Source organism: Perca flavescens, chromosome 16 (assembly GCF_004354835.1).
Source record: "Perca flavescens isolate YP-PL-M2 chromosome 16, PFLA_1.0, whole genome shotgun sequence".
NCBI classification, from domain to species: Eukaryota; Metazoa; Chordata; class Actinopteri; order Perciformes; family Percidae; genus Perca; species Perca flavescens.
In genome coordinates, this window is record NC_041346.1 from 15,116,247 (window position 1) to 15,136,584 (window position 20,338).

At 43.2% G+C, this 20,338-nt stretch overlaps 1 protein-coding gene across 1 annotated transcript in view; it reads left to right on the forward strand.

The window, feature by feature from the left end:
* Positions 1-20,338, forward strand: part of LOC114571110 (breakpoint cluster region protein) — an 83,453-nt gene that overhangs the window by 29,408 nt on the left and 33,707 nt on the right. Inside the window, exon 2 of the mRNA XM_028601916.1 lies at positions 15,696-15,880. Within this exon, the coding sequence (XP_028457717.1) occupies positions 15,696-15,880 (185 nt within the window). The remainder of the gene's footprint in view (positions 1-15,695; positions 15,881-20,338) is intronic.

Sequence of the window (20,338 nt, forward strand, 5' to 3'; positions counted from 1 at the left end):
AATCTTTTTCAATTTTACAATTTTCCTGTTCTATATTTCGAAGGTAGCATGCTTTAGAGTACTCCCTTGAGTGAATGATTCTTTTTTGGGCTTTTCCGCCTTTAATCGATAGGACAGCTAGGTGAGAAAGGGGAGAGAGAGGGGGAAGACATGCAGGAAATCGTCACAGGTCGGACTCGAACCCTGCATCTCAGTATATGTGCGCCTGCTCTACCCAGTCAGCCAACCCGGCCACAGAATTTATTTCTTTAAAGAGCACCTGAGGTGGATGTCGAACAACAAAAGATAAGATGGGCAGATGCAGGTTAGATCCATGTGTGCATAAGGAACCATGAGCCAAACATTAGTCTTTTGGGGGGGTTCACTGTTTGCACACTTACCGAATTTTAACAAAATAATAACCATTTATTAAATATTCACTTGGGATACTTAATTCCTTCTGGTTATATTTCATAAGTAGCTTGAATAAAAGCCTCCTCTGCATCTTGACAGGTTACCTAATCAGAAATGAAATGCTCTTCCTGTTGGCTGTGGTAACCAAGGCAACAGTTCCCCTGGCGTAGTGCTTTGGCAAATCTCTATGGTCCGTTTAGCAAAGTCCTAACGCGTGTCCCCTGAACTGCTCCAGCATAAAGCAGCAGTTTATTGCCCTGAGCAGCGATGATGCTGCGGCTTGTGTTTGACCAGAGATTAGGCAGATTGGGGCCTTTTGTGCTCTTTCTGCTGTGTGCCGATGATAAGCGCCGCTGCAGGCTGTAATGTCTGAGTCAGGAGCTGTGGGAGAGGGGACAGGGTTAAGGTAAACTGAGTGTAGCCTTTTCAGGTTTGACCGGGCATATATTAGTGATTGATGATTTTCCTAATGCCTCAAAGTGTTAGTGTTGCACTTCCAAAGCGGTATGGGGGGGTCATTGGATATTCGGTAGTTTGTACAGTTAAATTAGAAACAACCTTTTCAGCTTGTTAGCTGATGTCATTCACCTAATGAAAAATGAATGCCAAGAAGTACAAATTTTGTGTATATCTTTATCTTTAATGGGTACCTGTAAAAAATAACCCAAACAATGAAATGATCACCACGTTTGGAACAATCCCACCCCTACCATTAAACTACCTAACTAATAACCTATTGCTTAACAGTTTTGAATGATCCCAACCAACAAATGCAACATCCTGGTTTGACAGGAAATACACTAAAGAAGTGTTCAACTACTATTTCACTGTTTTCTGATGAAATCCTGGTGTTTCTCAAATTAGCAAATTAGCATCCAATCATCAACATATAGCAGAATTTGTATGTAGCTGCCCCCTGTCATACTTGCCATAATAATTATTGGATGTAATATTTAGATATTAAAATTGCTTTGAATGCCAGTTGTATAGGCTATATGAAGCTAACTGCAGTATATTATAAAGAGGCACTCAGTTGTTTGGCAGAAAGGTTTTGCAGAAGTACTGAGGGTTTGATTTGGTATCTTAGAGACAATCTCAGCTGTAGCAGGAGTACAACATTACCTGCGTAACAGGACTCGGGGGATTGTAATGTTGATGATGTGATGTGCCTTAGAGATGAAATTAAGCCACGAACACACACTCATTGAATATCGACATGCTGTATGAAACACATAAAATGATTAAATGCGGTTTCAAGCAGCATGGTTGGAAGAACATATGAGCCATTTCGCCCTTTCCTTCATTACTTCAAGGATTTTATAGCTTAGTCCTACACTGGAGAGAAAGCAGCATTGGTTCATTTACACAAATCTGAAACTCCACATGCTGTGGTAGCACACTCCTCAAAACTTAAATAAGTGATTATTACATTGACATGATGGCTTTACATTTAGACAATCACCAAGCTTGTGGAAGTCACACCTACCGGCTGGCTGATGCTAGTTTTGCGTCTGATTTGTTGCCAGACTGTATTTCCATTATGCAGCTCTGCACCACCTAAACAGTATATATACCATAATCCCATAACCATAAAACTCACAACTACTGCACACAAAAAAGTGTTACGCATGGGTACATGAAACCACCACAGTTAACAAACTAACAAAGCATTGTAATGACTTGGTGTTAGTCTGTCGTTTCATGGTGAAACCAACCACCAGTGGTGGAAGAAGATCTTTCACTTCAGTAAAAGTAGCATTACCACAGTGTAGAAATACAACAGTCATGCATTCCAAATTTTGCTCAAGTAACAGTACATATTAGCTTAAAAATGTATATAAGGTACCAAAAGTAAAAGTACTAATTTTACAGAAGAGAACAGAGGATTTTAATTATTTATGCACTAAGGAAAACTATAATCCATCCATCAACTATACCAGTTTATCCTTGAGGGCTATCGGGGGCAGGAGCCAATCCCAGTTGACAATACTTAAATACAATTAAAAGTAATTGGAAATTGTACAGTGCACAAATAAATGTGCTAAATTTCCACCACTGCCAACTGCTCGTCCTTAAGTTGTTTGTATCACATGCGGTCCATTTTCTGAGTAACCTAAGAGACCAAATAGAAGTGGATAGCATGCTCCGTAGTAGTTGTAATAATAGGAGTAATAGTAGTATTAGATATGTGTGGAACTAAAAATGATGTGGTACAAATAAACTGAAAAGACATGTCAATAGTAATTAGACCCCTGTTAAACATCAGACTGTCAGACAGATAATTTACCTTTTTATTTGTGGAATATTGTGTCACAGATTATTCATTCGTCTTTGCCAACTGTCAGCATTGCCTCCTATCAGATCCAAATGGATTCCACTCAATATCCCTCATCAGTGATAACTTTAAAGTGCCAAATCTTCAAGCACATGTAAGACAGTGACGTGAAACTCAGTACGTTTTACTTCTGGTTTCACATCATGAGGCTCTGTCAGACTGGATGAAATGAAACAGGAGCAAAATGTCATTGTCATTCTTCTCTGTAATCAGCTAAAACAAAGCCAAATGAAATATGGAGAATAGTCACCTGATGTCACCTTTTAGGGTGAGCGCAATAGAGAGAGATGAGATTTAGGAAATGTAGTGCATTTAAAATTAAAGACTACTATTATAAAAATAGTTGTCAGCTGGACAAAAAGTAACTGACTTTCAGTTTGGCTGTCAGGAAGCACTTATGGAAAACAAATCATGCCCAGCCCACAGACCCTCCCTCTTCACATCATGTTGTGTGTCATAATACCTCCCCAGCAACATTTTAACACTCTTTTCAGACTTAAAAACTGATACAGACCGATATAGATTTAGTTGTGTATTTATATTTATTTCTATATCATTTTGTAACTGATGTTGGTCAGTCAAAGCCACTTTGGTCCAGTTGAGTGGAGATGCTTTTATGATTTCAAGACATGCCTGTGTTTTTAAGGGGAGGTATGATTTATTACCTAGCTATTGATTGTATTGATTGAAGTAGTAATACTGTTTGTTAATGAGATTTGAGCTCCCCTTCTCAAGGCATACATGGACACACAAACCCACACACATAGGAACACACAGTAACACAAAACCCATGTGACCTTTGTTCCCACTCCTTCACTGCGTTAACCTCTAACCTCCAACCTTTGCTCTGCTTGGGGCCTTGAGTGCCTCCACCCTCCAGCAACAAAACACATGAAAGCACTTAACACCTGTGATTGTGTGGTATGTTGTTATGTCAGATATTCATATGTTGTCTTTTTAGTAGCCACATAGCGGCATGGCTCTGTAGATGGCAATATTGGTCAGTCGATCTGTTCGCCACTTTGGTCCAGACCAACTACTGAATGGATTTTAATGAAATTGTGTACATATATCTATGGTCCCAGAAGATGATTCCTGATGGCTTTGATCACCCTCTAACTTTTTCACGAGTGCCACAATGAGGACATTTGGGATACCCATAAGCCTCAGCTGTACTTTGTATTTAGTGTTAATTAGCAATTGTTAGCATGCTTACACATTAAACTGAACACAATAAACATTATACTTGTCAAACGGTTTGATGTCACATATCAAACTTTTACCACTGAGTTATGTAGGCAGTGAGAGCCCAATGACTGTTTTCTGGTCAGTTTTAGCCACCATTTAAATAGTTTAGTCACACTTTTTTTTTTTTAAAGCATTTACCAGATGTGAGGAGTTGTCATTGTGATATTTTATCTTGCTTCACAATAGTACGATTTTTAGTCTCCAAACCACATCTTGAATTCAGTCATGATAAACTGTTTTAGTCACACCTTGGTCTGTGTTTGCATCTTTAAACCAAGTTCAACAACTATTGCAAAGATAAAGAAATAGCATACCTGTCAGTCCCATTCATTCTAATTTTATCGGGCACATTAGAGCGTTTAAAACCCACACATTACTTAGGATAGGCAACAGACTGTTTGCAGATAGCAATGGAGGTTTAAATGCCAGCTTCAGTGTGGATAAATTAATGAGGCTGCTCTCCGCCCACACTGAAACACACGCAATGGCTGCGGTGCTCATCATGCATTAAAGAGAGTGTCAGAGGGCTGAGGTCTGCCCTCGAGATTTATCGCCGCAGTGAGATCGCAGACTGGCTCCTGCGAAGGCCAACGTGGAAGGGAAATGAGAGGAAAGCAGAGAGACGCACGAAGGGATGCTGAGGAAAGGTAGTATTTAGAAGAAGAAAGTTAGAGAAAGAAAGCCTTTGTGCAATGTGAAAGGAAAGAGCAGAGTGCAGATAGGAATGTGTTATTATTGTTCTTACCTTCAAGACATTACACATACCGTAAATACCACTAAAGACCCTCTACGCTAAATACCCATAGTCTACCATTTGCTGACTTAACAACCTAAAAGCCAAGCATCTTCTATTTTTCATCACACATTACCATCTTTGCCTGTAGAAACTGCAGTCTAATGAGCGCCGTCCATGTTCCAGAGCGGAGCTGGTAATTTAGCATGCTGCATTATTAATCAGAGTCTCTGTGTGATTTTGCAGCAATTTGAACGCTTATTTCCCCCATAATGCTTCATGGGTTGGGGTAATGAGTCTCTTTCCTAATGACTTTAGCAGTTGACAGAGAAGACACGACAGGCGCTTGTAGAATCAAAGGTTTGTCTGGCAGGATGAGGGTAGAGTAATGGGTGTGTGTGTGTGTGGTTGAGCATGTGTCCACTGAGACAGAAGAGCGCTTTCCTTGAAAGTCTTGTGTGATCAAAGGAAGCGGCGGCAGGAAGGAGAGAGAGAATAGAAAAGATGTAGACCAAAACAGAGAGAGGGAGAGAAGCGTTAATACACACAGCACCGAGGGAATCTGACACAATATACAAGATGTGACATGTGGCCGTGTGTACGATTGGTTGTGTAATTATCTTTGTGTCCATGTCTTTAGTTCTACTGTAATTATGTTTATTTTTGCAATTGTCTCATTTTTTGCCTGCCTGCCAATGTTTGTCTTCCTCTCACTGTTTCTTTCATCTGTCTTCCTCTATCAAATAATTTTTTTCTGTTCTAATCCTTGTCTCACTGTTTGTCTACATATTTTACAACCGACTTATGACCGTGATTCAGTATCCCCTGGCAGCAAACTCCTGTAAACTCTATAGGGCTGATACTGATGAAATACAGAATTGATACCAAACACTCTCTTTATCATTTAATAACTTTGGGCTTTGGATTGTTGGTCGGACAAACTCATTTTCAGTTGTACCAGATGAGCATGGGCATATGCACACGCTTTATACAGTGACCTGTACAGTACTAGTCATTCATTTCAATTGTCACCATTGTGACGTCCTTATGTCCTTATATAGCTGAAATTCTATATGTTTTCTTTGTAAACTTGTGGACCTGTAAAGCCAGCTAGCTATATAAACATGAACTTCAATTAGCCACAGCCTTGTGTACGGTTAGCAGAAGGCTAAAATAGCAACATTTCTCTCCATCTCTGAATCGCTTAACCAATATTGACATGTGTTTTATTTTGTTTGTTGTCAGACTGTCTCTTGATAAGTCTGTCTTCCTTTGTTTCAGATTGCTTTGCAGTGTAGGCTGTTGTTGCCAATGCTGGAATAGCAAATTTTTCTGCAGGATTTTCAGACATTGAATCAGGCTTTCACCATCTGAAAGGACATGCATGGGCATCTACATTTGTAGAACAGCCAATAGGAGTATTCTCTCTCCCTGAAATGACCTGCGATTGGCCAATGTCTCCCATCACAGGCTAGATTTTCTAAAGCCTGAAAACAGAGCCAAGAGGAGGTGCAGAAGTCTAGTTTTCTCTCAGACCACTTGGATTACAATATGCTGAAAGGTTATTATGGAATGTTTGGCCAAATGACACTCAAAAAAAACTGCCTACCCCAGCTTTAAGGTTTAGTGAAGTTTGACTATAAATTTGCTGATGCTCCTTTGACGACTGCCATGAAAGACATGCAAAAAAGTTGTTCTTTTAGATCACAGTAAGCAGCATACTGCAGCCACAGGCAATGCTGCGGGTGAATCTAACTCATCAATGGATGCAGCCTGGCTGTTGTATCTGACATTGTTTCGTTCCCAGTGGCTGATATTTATGACATGACACTTAGGCAGACGCCTGTCCCCATGAGTAGTTAAAGAAACCAAAACACACACACACACACACACACACACACACACACACACACACACACACACACACACATTTAAACATAGTTTAATGTGTAAGATCATAACACAAATGGTAATGTGAGCCACACTATAAACACAGCACCTCTGCATGCATACACTCTGCATGCACACACAAATATCCTCATTCCTCTGCTCATCTCTCTTCCTCCAGTGGTGTGATTTCAGGCCATGCCCTTTCCTATGTAGTCTTTTTCTTTCATCCCTGTTCTGCCTCTCATCCCTCCACCCTGAGACAAAGGGACGATTACCTCACTGCAGGGGGCGCTGTCTTTTTTTTTAAAGGAGCAGCGTCTCGGACTTGGCGATCGTCCCAGCCTTATAACTGAAACGGTCTGCTACTGAGTTGTTTCCACAGAGATTATCAACGCTGAGGCAAAGAGATTACCTCCTGGAAACAAATTGGTTTATTATGATTTCTCAACTCGAGTAATGTTTATAATTCCAGGAAGCGGGAACAATGAATTCACCAGCAGATAGACGTCAGGCGGCTGTGGTTGCTGGTTGAAATAGTTTTCATGATAAATTGACTGCAATTGAAAAACGAGATGAGGAAAGTTGCTGCCTTCGTATAGGGAATGTGTCGTCCTTTGGTAAGGAGCGATAGAAATATAAAAATAAATTCATAAAATAAAACAAGCTTTCAGGGACACATTGTCTCGGCAGGGATGGTGATTTGTGTAGCCAAATACACACTTTGCTCATTACATGGATTCCATGACAGTCATATATATTTTACAGCAATTCTTTGAAGAATGTCTTTAGGATTCATCTTTATCTTGTGAGAGTCCCAATCTAGTTACACTGAATGGTTTCTATGAGGGATGCAAAGTGCCCGCTGTGACCTCAAGTGAAAGCAAGGCATTCCTCTCTAAAGTGTTGCATCTTCTGAGTAGGTGAAAGGAGCCACACCTCCACATTTTCATGCCTAACTTGCAGATATTGAGGACTTCGAGAACAGATTCACATGTTCGATGTATGACACTCTGCAACGTCTGCCCTCTAATGACAAGATAGTGACATTTATCAAATTAACTGCTGTCAAGTGCCCGTGCAGTCGCGGGAGGATTATGAGTGAAACGCTGTGTGGAAGTTCATTTGACGGCATGTCTGTCCCCCCCAGCGATGCTGTAGCTGAGCCTTCACTTTAATTTTCCACAGCTTTCCACTTTCCCTTGTCTACCAGCCCCCTCTCTTCTGAGTTAAATTGCCTCTAAATTGGATATTTAAGGGGAGGTAGGAACTCATGGGAAGGGGTGCTTTCTCTCTTCTTTCTCATTTCTCTCCTAGCAAAAACTCTCACCCCACTTCATTTTCCGTCATAGTTTACAGTACAGTACTGCATATGTATTTTACACCATTTTTTAGGGGCAGTAATGGAAAGTGCAACATTATTAGTGGGACAGGGGTTCATCTTATTTATCTCCAGTATCCAGACGTGGCCTCTTCAATAAGCTTAACCCTCCCAAATCCAGCACACTGTATATGAATCAGATTTAGGGTGGAGGGGGGCCGGAGGAAGCCATTAAAACACACCATTCGATCTCTGATTACATTCTCCTCTCTCATCAAATAGCAGGATTAAGAGCGAGAACTCTGAGTGTTGTAGCGCAACATTAGGGTCCTATGGGGCTTGGTGGCGCTTTATGGTAAGTGTGTGAATGTATTTGTAATGTGTGTGTGTGTGTGTGTGTGTGTGTGTGTGTGTGTGTGTGTGTGTGTAAGAGCCAGAGGTGGGGTTATATCGGTAGTGTTAGGATGGCAGGCCTCTTTCTATAAAGGCGTCAGCAGCCGGGGCAAATTTATGACGGCCATGCTGAGTGGAAAGCGTGATGGGGGGTTGGAGAGGCGGCTCTCACTATCGAGGATATCTTATGCCTCCTGTGAGAGTCACTCGCTCTCTCTCTCCAATTTCATGGCTCTCAGTCTGTCCCATTGTCTTTGTCTTTCGCTTTTTTTCTTTTTTATAAAATTCCTTTTTTTTTTTATCATGGTTTCATCATAATTATTTCTGTCTTAACAGTGGCTCGTTTCCTTGTTGTTTTTTCTTTCTCCCCTCCTTTCCGCCAGCACCAGACAGAGCATTGCAGGGCTTTAGGCAACAATTGTTTCCTTTGTCTTTCGGCCGGTGCACTCTTTATTACAATTAAACTCAGACAAGCCTCTTAATTCCTTGTATTTGTGAGAATGAGCGAGGCAAATAGAGGGTCAGGTCATTCATCTTTTTTTAGAGCTCTTGCACTTTAGCACTAACATTAGAGCAAGAACAGTGATCTGTACAAAAACAGAAGTGTAAAAAGAAGTGCCAAGTTGTGGTTTAACATGTTAAATGGTGAGTTTAAGTTAGAATGGTTCAAAAACCACAATGAATAAACGAGGTAGAGATGGAGTGACCCTGCCCGGAGGAAGCCCGGGGCCCCCGTCTGGAGCCAGGCCCAGATGGCGGGCTCGTCGGCGAGCGCCTGGTGGCCGGGTTTGCCACGAAAAAGCTATGTGGCTCCCATCTCTCCAGCCCATGGGCCCACCACCTGTGGGAGGAACCGCTGGGGTCGGGTGCGCTGCTACACGGGTGGCAGTGAAGGTCAGGGGCCTCGACGGACCAGACCCGGGCAGCAGACGCTGGCTCTGGGGACGTGGAACGTCACCTCTCTGTGGGGGAAGGAGCCGGAACTGGTGCGGGAGGTGGAGCGCTACCGGTTAGATCTGGTGGGGCTTACCTCTACGCATAGTCTCGGTTCTGGAACCATACTCCTGGATAGGGGTTGGACTCTTTTCTTCTCCGGAGTTGCCCAGGGTGTGAGGCACCGGGCGGGTGTGGGGATACTCACAAGCCCCCGGCTGAGCGCCGCTACGTTGGAGTTTACCCCGGTGGACGAGAGGTTCGCCTCCCTATGCCTGCGTGTTGTGTGGGGGAAAACTCTGACTGTTGTTTGTGCATATGCACCAAACAGGAGTTCGGAGTATTCGGCCTTCTTGGAGACCTTGAATGGAGTCCTGCATGGGGCTCCAGTGGGGGACTCCATTGTTCTGCTGGGGGACTTCAACGCGCACGTGGGCAATGATGGAGACACATGGAGAGGCGTGATTGGGAGGAACGGCCTCCCTGATCTAAACCAGAGTGGTTGTTTGTTGTTGGACTTCTGTGCTAGTCATGGATTGTCTATAACAAACACCATGTTCGAACATAGGGATGCTCATAAGTGTACTTGGTACCAGAGCACCCTAGGCCAAAGGTCAATGATCGATTTTATAATCGTTTCATCTGATCTGAGGCTGTGTGTTTTGGACACTCGGGTGAAGAGAGGGGCGGAGCTGTCAACTGATCACCATCTGGTGGTGAGTTGGGTCAGGGGGTGGGGGAAGACTCTGGACAGACCTGGTAAGCCCAAACGGGTAGTGCGGGTAAATTGGGAACGTCTGGAGGAGGCCCCTGTCCGACAGACTTTCAACTCACACCTCCGGCGGAGCTTTTCGTGCATCCCTGTGGAGGCTGGGGGCATTGAACCCGAGTGGACAATGTTCAAAGTTTCCCTTGCTGAAGCTGCGGCGAGGAGCTGTGGTCTTAGGGTCTTAGGTGCCTCAAGGGGCGGTAACAAACGAACACCGTGGTGGACACCGGTGGTCAGGGAAGCCGTCCGACTGAAGAAGGAGTCTTTCCGGGATATGTTATCCCAGAGGATTCCGGAGGCGGTTGCAGGGTACCGAAGGGCTGCAGCCTCTGCCGTGAAAGAGGCAAAGCAGCGGGTGTGGGAGATGTTTGGAGAAGACATGGAGAAAGACTTTCGGTCGGCACCAAGGTGCTTCTGGAAAACTGTTCGCCACCTCAGGAGGGGGAAGTGGTGAACCATCCAAGCTGTGTACAGTAAGGATGGGACACTGTTGACCTCAACTGAGGAGGTAATAGAGCGGTGGAAGGAGCACTTTGAGGAACTCCTGAATCCGACTAATATGCCCTCTATGTTAAAGGCAGAGCTGGAGGATGATGGGGGATCATTGTCAATTTCCCAGGCGGAGGTCACTGATGTAGTCAAACAACTCCACAGTGGCAAAGCCCCGGGGATTGATGAGATCCGTCCAGAAATGCTCAAGGCTCTGGGTGTGGAGGGGCTGTCCTGGTTGACACGCCTCTTCAACATTGCGTGGAAGTCTGGGACGGTGCCAAAGGAGTGGCAGACCAGAGGGTGTGTGCCAATTACAGGGGTATCACACTTCTCAGCCTCCCTGGTAAAGTCTACTCCAAGGTGCTGGAAAGGAGGGTTTGGCCGATAGTCGAACCTCAGGTTGAGGAGGAACAATGCGGATTCCGTCCTGGTCGTGGAACAACGGACCAGATCTTTACTCTCGCAAGGATCCTGGAGGGAGCCTGGGAGTATGCCCAACTACATCTACATGTGTTTTGTGGATCTGGAAAAGGCGTATGACCGGGTCCCCCGGGAGATACTGTGGGAGGTGCTGCGGGAGTATGGGGTGAGGGGTGTCTTCTCAGGGCCATCCAATCTCTGTGCAACCAAAGTGAGAGCTGTGTCCAGGTTCTCGGCAGTAAGTCGGACTCGTTTCAGGTGAGGGTTGGCCTCCGCCAGGGCTGCGCTTTGTCACCAATCCTGTTTGTAATATTTATGGACAGGATATCAAGGCGTAGTCGGGGTGGAGAGGGGTTGCAGTTTGGTGGGCTGGGGATCTCATCACTGCTCTTTGCAGATGATGTGGTCCTGATGGCATCATCGGCCTGTGACCTTCAGCACTCACTAGATCGGTTTGCAGCCGAGTGTGAAGCAGTGGGGATGAGGATCAGCACCTCTAAATCTGAGGCCATGGTTCTCAGCAGGAAACCGATGGAGTGCCTACTCCAGGTAAGGAATGAGTCCTTACCCCAAGTGAAGGAGTTCAAGTACCTTGGGGTTTTGTTCGCGAGTGAGGGGACAATGGAGCGGATTGGTCGGAGAATCGGCGCAGCGGGTGCGGTATTACATTCAATTTATCGCACCGTTGTGACGAAAAGAGAGCTGAGCCAGAAGGCAAAGCTCTCGATCTACCGGTCAGTTTTCCTTCCTACCCTCACCTATGGTCATGAAGGCTGGGTCATGACCGAAAGAACGAGATCCAGGGTACAAGCGGCCAAAATGGGTTTCCTCAGGAGGGTGGCTGGCGTCTCCCTTAGAGATAAGGTGAGGAGCTCAGTCATCCGTGAGGAGCTCGGAGTAGAGCCGCTGCTCCCCGGCGTCGAAAGGAGCCAGTTGAGGTGGTTCGGGCATCTGGTAAGGATGCCCCTGGGCGCCTCCCTAGGGAGGTGTTCAGGCACGCCCAGCTGGGAGGAGGCCTCGGGAAGACCCAGGACTAGGTGGAGGGATTATATCTCCAACCTGGCCTGGGAACGCCTCGGGATCCCCCAGTCGGAGCTGGTTAATGTTGCTCGGGAAAGGGAAGTTTGGGGTCCCCTGCTGGAGCTGCTCCCCCCGCGACCCGATACCGGATAAGCTGACGAAGATGGATGGATGGATGGAAGTTAGAAGTGCTAGTAGGCTGATTTCTTCTTCCATTTGAGCAGAGCCAGGCCAGCTGTTTCCCCCTGCTTCCAGTCTTTATGCTAAGCTAAGCCAATCATCTTCTGGGTCCAGTTCCATATTTTGCATACAGACAATATTGACTTGAAAGTAATATCAATATCAATCTTCTCTGGAAAGCAAGTCAATTCCCAAAAGAAATTTAACAAAAGAAACAACAATCTGATCTAATATAAGTAAACAACATTATGAATGTAATTCAATATTCAGTACCACTTTTTTGGTAAGGTTTCAATACTCCAGGCACATTTCGGTCTGTACCGAAATGTATCGGTCCCATACCAAGCCCTAGTCTTCTCAGTTACTTGGTGAGTTGCACACAAAAGTCACAACTAGATGCACAATCCATTCTTTACAAAGTGTATCAAGCTCCATTAAAAAATTATTGATAGTGTGTCACACGCACACACAGCATACAGAAATTCTAATGATTTAAAAGTTGCAAACAGCTCCCATGTACAGTATTTGAAGCCCCAAGTCTTCTATTATATAGGATGTCCCGTCAACAGATCAGTGTCACATGACACCCTGATACCCCTGCCCTGTCTGTGATATTGTTTTGGAAAGATCTGTGTGTTGCCATGGCACCAGCTGTTCCCAGAGTGCTTGTAGTTTTCCACCTGCAGCAGGAAAAAGACCTGTTCCCCTCCCAAACACTGTTTCCATTTAAACATTTTTTTTTACAGGAGTGTGTGTGTGTGTGTGTGTGTGTGTGTGTGTGTGTGTGTGTGTGTGTGTGTGTGTGTTAGCTTTTCTGTCATATTTGCAGGTTATTATTTTCCTGAGGGGGGAATCGTTTGGGAAACAAGAGAGGAGGGGAAAGTGAGGCAGCTCAGATCAGGAAGAGGAAGATGCTGATCTGTGAGCTGCATGAGGATGAAGAGGCCAGCTGTGGAGGCCAGAAATCAGCAGAAACACAAGCAATCTGTTCACAAGAAGGATAGAGAGTAGAGACAGCAAACAATAAAGAAAAAGGCAGTTAGATATATGTGTAGAGATGCAGGGGCATAGAAACTGACTCAAGGCGGAGTTAGAAGCAGTGTCTGGGCCGAGATGAGGTCAGACGTGGACGGTCTGAAGTCTAGTGTTTGACGACCACAGGCTATAGTGACCCATTAACAGACTTGTAAAGCTCAGTCCCTCCCCCACTGGAAACTGCTGGTTTGAAAGTATACATGAACACTGTATTTGGCAGACTAGTAATCGCCTCAACCGTTTTGATCTCTCTATATATAATTCCTTTATGAATCCTTAATTTGTTATAAAAGAAAACTTGTTTTATTTGTAAAAAGCCTGTAAAGAGACATTCTCCAGAAAACACACTGTTTAGTCAGAGTCAGGGTTGCGGTGATTCATATGGCATTTCAAATATTTTATCTACAGTTTATCATTATTATTCATGACTGTGGTTTTTGGTCTGTGGCTGTGTCCAATTTTAACCAAGAGGGACACACACACACACACACACACACACACACACACACACACACACACACACACACACACACACACACACACACACACACACACACACACACACACACACAACCAACCTTAGTGTGAGATGAAGAAGGGTGAAGAAGAAATTTGTCAGCTAGAGATGTTATGGAACTAACATGAACCCACAGAGGTGGTTTGGGAAATGTAAAACAGAAAAACATGCCAGGATACCACTCACTCATTTCCCACTTGGTGTTTTTCACATCCATACCCTGTATTTTTAGACGAGCAGTGAATCAGACCTAAAAATGTGCAGTGTCTTTTTGTTGGCATGTTGTTTCTGAATGTTAAAGGAACACGCCAACTTGTTGGGAATTTAGCTTATTCACCGTAAGAGTAAGACAAGTTGATACATACCCTTCTCATCTCTGTGCATGCTGTAACGCTGTCTGACGGTTCCAGCATTAGCTTAGCCCAGCACAGATCCTGCAGGTAACTGGTTCCAACTAGCCTACTGCTCCGAATTGTGACAAAAGTGACAAAATAACGCCAACATGTTCCTATTTACATGTTGTGATTTGTATAGTCATAGCAATGAACATAAAAACATATTAAGCGGAAGTCTGGAAATTATGAAATATATAAATAACAGAATATGTGCAGGGGGTTGCAAAATAACAGCAGCGGCACATACTTAAGACTAAAAATGAATGAAGAATGTGTAGTAACTACTCAGTTTGGTTCGCAAGGTTTGGCATTGTGGGAAGAGAGTTTGCAAACACACACACACACACACACACAGAGCCTCTATGTTGGTCTTTGCCTGGCAGGATGCTGTTGGTCGAAGCAGGCGCAGTGGGCAGCACCCGCCCACAGGCAGCAGCAAGTACGCGAAGCGAGCGGTGGGTGGGCTGAAGGTCAGACGGGCCCTGAACACTCTTGCATTGTTCTTTCCATCAGTTTCTCTCTTGTTTTTCGTCGCGCTATGACCTATGACTTTAAGAGCATATGTCCGTGTATGTGTTGGTGTAAGCCAAAAATTCAGACAACACAATGAAAGAGAAATTGTAGAGGCACAGAAAAGGATCAGTACTGAAGTAGATGTCAGCTGAATGTGTTCTGAAGCTACAGAATGCTTATAAATGGCATGAACTGGTTTGAGAGTCTGACTCTAGAAAGTGCCTTGGCATGTTATTAGTCTGAGTCAGCACAGAGGAGGCCCGGGCCAGCTCACTGAGAAGTGTGGTTCTGTTGAATGTAGGAGTGGGAGGAGATGAGCAAAAGGTCTTCTTCTCTGGCATCAAAGATGCATGATGGCTTCCCCTCAGCTGTTGCACACACCACATTCCCCGAACCGCTGACTGTACTCACACTGTACACAACTTGACCTTAAATGGAATGCATCACCCTTACTGAGTGTGACGCTGTAAAACAAGTTGGTTGTAATCAAATTGTATTCTGTTTGCATCCATCTTGTTTTGAGTTCTTTCTCTCCCACCTCTCCTTGTAGAGGGCAGCACACAAAATCGTACGCAAAACCACTTTGTGCTGGCTGAGCTGTTATTTTCCTACAGAGAAACTGATAGCACCCACCTCAGAAGCAGGTCAGAGGGAAGTTGCTGAAAATTTCCCCAGAGATGCACTCAGTGTTCAAATTATTTGAACCTTGACCCAGTTTCTAGTCAGCCTCTTCAAGTTCTTCCTCTCCGAGCTTTATGTTTTTGTATGAGTGCACGAAAAAAAGATGCGGGGGGGAACTCATTTTGTGTGCCCCAGTTTCTAAAACCGCATTAATTAGTGTTGGAAAATTAACTCTGCGATGCATGACAACCTTGTGTGAGTATGAGGCCAACCAGTAAATGTATGAATCTACCCAGTGTGCATTGTAAAGGCACAGGTAACATTAATGGATCTGTGGTTAGACTGAAGCTTACTTAAGTTGGGTTTCGTAAAAGATATTAAATTAGTATTGATTTGCAAAAGATGTCTTGATATCTACATTAAAAGTGGTCGAAAAGAAAGTTAGATGTGTAAAAGGTACTTAAGGTTCTTTTTCTCTTCCCTGTCACAGATGGTCATTTCACCGGGACCCCTCCCACGTACGGTTACGATGCAGACCGTGCAGAGGAGCAGCGGAGGCACCACGACATCCTGCCGTACATCGATGACTCGCCGTCATCTTCGCCGCATCTCAGCTCCAAGAGCCGCAGCAGTCGGGACACGCTCTCCTCTGGATCCTTAGAGTCCTCCAAGTCGGTCAGTACGCCATCCCGCTATCTCCTCCTGCTGGCTATTGCATCGGGCAAATTTTTTCAACAGTTGTCTTTCGGAAATTGACTGAAAATTGATAAAAAAAAAAAAAATTTAAAAATTGTGAGCTACTTAATATTAAGGAATTTTCTTTTACTATTAATATGATGCATAATACCATATGAATGTACAATCCTACAAACATTCTTTGGACTCACTCTTTATTGGCCAATAGTTCCATACTATGACCTCAATACAGCCACACAGGAAGTGGGCTAATCTATTCTTCGAGCAATCCAGATCCATCAAAAATCTTGACGAGAAATCAAATCTGCCATTTGAGAGGATTGATAAGGGACAATATTGCCTGCCTCGTAACCCCAGAGGCAGTCATCCAGCGAAGAAACTCATCCCCCAGAGTCTGGCTTTTTCTCATCCAGAGTATTAGACAAAATGCCTCCATCACAACATCACTGCCTTTATTCTCTTACCCTTCCTCCTTTACACTTTACTGGAGAAAACCAGTGATCTATGACGTCTGGTGCTCCTCAAAGGTTACCACGGAGAGGACACACACACACACACACACAAAACACACACACACACACACACACACACACACACACACACATACACACAAAAACCTAGTGTCAGCAAAGATGAGAATGAACATGGATGCTAGAGCCAGGATCTGTTTTAGCATTTACATATTATTTCTTGCTCCAAAGAATTTGTGAGTAGCAAATGAACATGCTAGAGCCAAATGTTTGATTAGGATAGAGAGGTATTTTGGGAGAATGTAATAGGCTAATACTGCCTCTCTCCGCTGTGCCCTTGGAGGAAGTAATCGCATCAGTGGTCATGAAGCAGTTTCAGTTACTCCGCCCCCTCAGTCTGAGCTGGTGAGCGAGTGAGTGCCTGCCAATCTGATTGATGGATCGAATCTGCCAATAAATGATAAGTCCCTTGACTGCATCCAACCTTTGACCTGTGAGCTTGGAACTCTCAATGATTTTAATTTACACACACACACACACACACACACACACACACACACACACACACACACACACACACACACACACACACACACACACACACACACACACATATCATGTCGTCTCTGCTTTAGGTTGCACTAGACAATTTTTAAGTACAGAAATGCAAACATCATCTTCTCTCAGAGCAGAATGATACATTCATTGTAAATTACATTAAAGACAATTTGCAGAATAAACTCTCATTTTTAGAGGCAGAATCCTAGAGCCAACCCGACGCTGTGTCTGTTTAGTGTTGGCAGAAGCAGCATCTGATGGCCAGTTAAATATATTCTACAGCCAAACGACATGTATCCATCAACACACAGTATTATCCATGCAGCCAGCTATGCTTTCAATAACTGTTGCCATCGTCCTTGATTTGGCCTTGGTCAGCCACTCTTCAAACATCCTCCCGGTCGGCTTCTGTAATTGATCAGTCAGAGCCAAGACGAGCTCTGATTGGCTGATGCTTTTATGATGTCACTGTGATGAGTCATCCCCATCAGCAATACTGCTGATTTCATTTCCCTGCACTGAAGAGAGGAGGCGGGGGGCACTGATTGGAAGTCAGCTGAAGTGTGAGGACTGTGCTGTAATGCTTTTTTAAAAACTATTTTGCAAAAACACTGACCCCATATATTATATCTAATCTTAGTGCACAGTGTGACACTTTATTGTAGGCCAATGAAGGACAGCCAAATCCCCCTTTCCCACACTCCAAGTTAAACAGAAATCACATTTTAAGTATTTTCTTTGCTGTTGAATGCATTTTAGAAATCAAACAGAGTGAGTGATGGGGAATGATGCAACGAAGGTACTTGGCTGGATTCAAATGTGGGACATTGCAGTGGCCATCCCCAGAATTCCTCTTTAAACATTTTCTCTGTTCCTTTGGATCCCTGATTTATATTATTATTTTTTTTTATTTAAATCCTCCTCGTTTTCTTTACTCCCTCATTCTGTCTTACTTCATACTTTGAAGCAAAGACCTGACGAGGGGGGAGGTCATTTAATTTCCTACTGAGCCAGCCCTAAACCTTTAGATAACTGTCTTCAGTGGATTAGAAGGCTTAGAAAGAGTCATATCTGCTCCGTTATGATCCCTCACATCTGTACTGAAAATTCACTCATTGGAGAGCTTTTTCCTTGCAAATAAAGACACATACTTTATAGATATATATATATATATATATATATATATATATATATATATATATATATAATTAGCAGACACCAACTCTGTCAAGGTCTATCACATCTAGCTGAAGTGCAGTTTAAATAACTATAAGTAATGCTGCATTTAAAAAAAGAAATGCCTTTCTCTTGCACCACAGGATAATTCTAAGACAGCTCCATTACTTAGCAGACATGTGGAGATAGGAAACAATCACATTAGGCCTTTCAGAAAGCGAGGGATGGCAGAACAGGATGCTAAAGAGATTGGAAAATGAAAAATGAAAATGGTTAATAAAGTGTGGAACAGGGCATGCATTGCCGCTCACTTCTCTCCTCTCTAGCCTGGCTCTGAATGTTTATATGAGCTGACAGTCTCCTCCACTCCATGGGAAAGAGAGAGAGAGAGAGAGAGAGATATGGGGAATAATGTTATTACAGTCGCTGCTGCTCGGGTTCCATCTGCGCCTCCTGAGCTACAGTATGTCCTTGTGCTTGTCAAATAAACACTGTTTGTATTGATTGTCGTGCATCTCCCATGAACATTATCTGTGCATAAACAAATCAGAAGCAAATCAGAATTAGTAAATCACGTTAGGTACAGCCACCGCTACAAGGTGTGTAGCTGGAAGGGTTTAAGCGTGGGTTCAATTGTAAAATATTAGCTTTGTTGCACATACTGGGCGTGTTGAGAACATAGACACACCAACCCAAATATACCCCAAGCAGGAATAATGTCTCTTATTTTGTTACCAAAAAAAAATGCAGACAGACACTCCTTTTAGTCTGAACCCAGAGATGGGCTCATTAGTTGCCACGGCGATGAATAAAAGATGATATGTCTGGAGATGTGGGTACTTCCTAGGGGAGTCGTCTGGGGTCTGAAACGATGAATAAACACTTTCGTCTCCACTCTGCTACAGTAGTTTAGTAACATGTGGCTGAATGTTAAAGTTTCCTCCCTGTGATTTGCTTCAAATATTCTCAATGCTGCAAACGGACCCTCGTGTTTCTCATGCTCTTTTACCAGCGGGTATATCCTGTGAGGGTAAAGTCAGATCATTTAATTCATTTTTCATTAATTCACAAACATCAAACAGATTCAAATATATGGGGGTGGCGCAGTGGATATATCACATGCCTATGGTGTGGGAGATCTGGGTTCGATTCCCACTGCAATACATTAGCCAATGTGTCCCTGTCTGACATATATAGCAATTGTATGTTGCTTTGGATAAAAGCATCCACTAAATGACATGTAATGTGAAAAGCCACTGCAATGCAATGTAATACATTTACGAGCAGTCATGAATCATAATCAATAATTGCATTACTTATTTGCTTTCAATACCATTTTATTTGTACTCTTAATAAAAAAAGAGGAAACTTTTCCATTTTTCATGATGAGCAATTGAAGTTTTTTTTATATTGTTTTATACAGCACAGATCCCCAGACTGCTCTGTGTGATGCATAATACATGTCTGTCAGAATTATTTCCTTTATGCTTCACCTGAGAGAGAGAGAGAGAGAGAGAGAGAGACAAAGAAAGTGAGAGAGAGAGAGAATATATAGTAATATTAACTATCGAAGATGAGATATACAGACTGATGAAGAGGAGGACGATATGGCTATACTTTAAATAAGGTTCCATTCTACTTAATGCCTGCACCAGATTTCTCCAAACTAAATTTCATAAATAAAGTTGAGCTGATTGATTATTAGGCTAGTTGATCGGCTGAAAAGTTATTTTAATTGTTTAATCTTTTTAATGTGTTTTTGGACTGTTGGTTGGACAAAACAGGACATATGAAGACGTCATCTTGGGTATTAGGAAATTGTGATTTTTAACTATTTTTTGACATTTTTCATTGACCAAATAATCAAATTAATCGAGAAAGTTATCAGTGGATTATTCAATAGCGCAAATAATCTTTAGTTGCAGCCCTAAATAAAGTAATCTTTAGTTTAGTTTAGTAGTTTAGTTAAGTAAATATAACTACCACATACAGTAAAGTGTACATGTTGAGTGCTATTTTTTATTTTTGCAAATGCAGTGGCCATGGTTTTAGGCCTATTTATGGTTCAATTAAAAAAAAGTGCATGTACTCCCACAGACATCCAAGTACTCACAGTACATGCTAAAATGCAGCTCATACTCCACATTGTTTTAGCATGCACATTATACTGCTGTATGTAGTTGTATAATTACAAGTGGCTTAACATGCACAGACATAAACTCAAAAACATTTC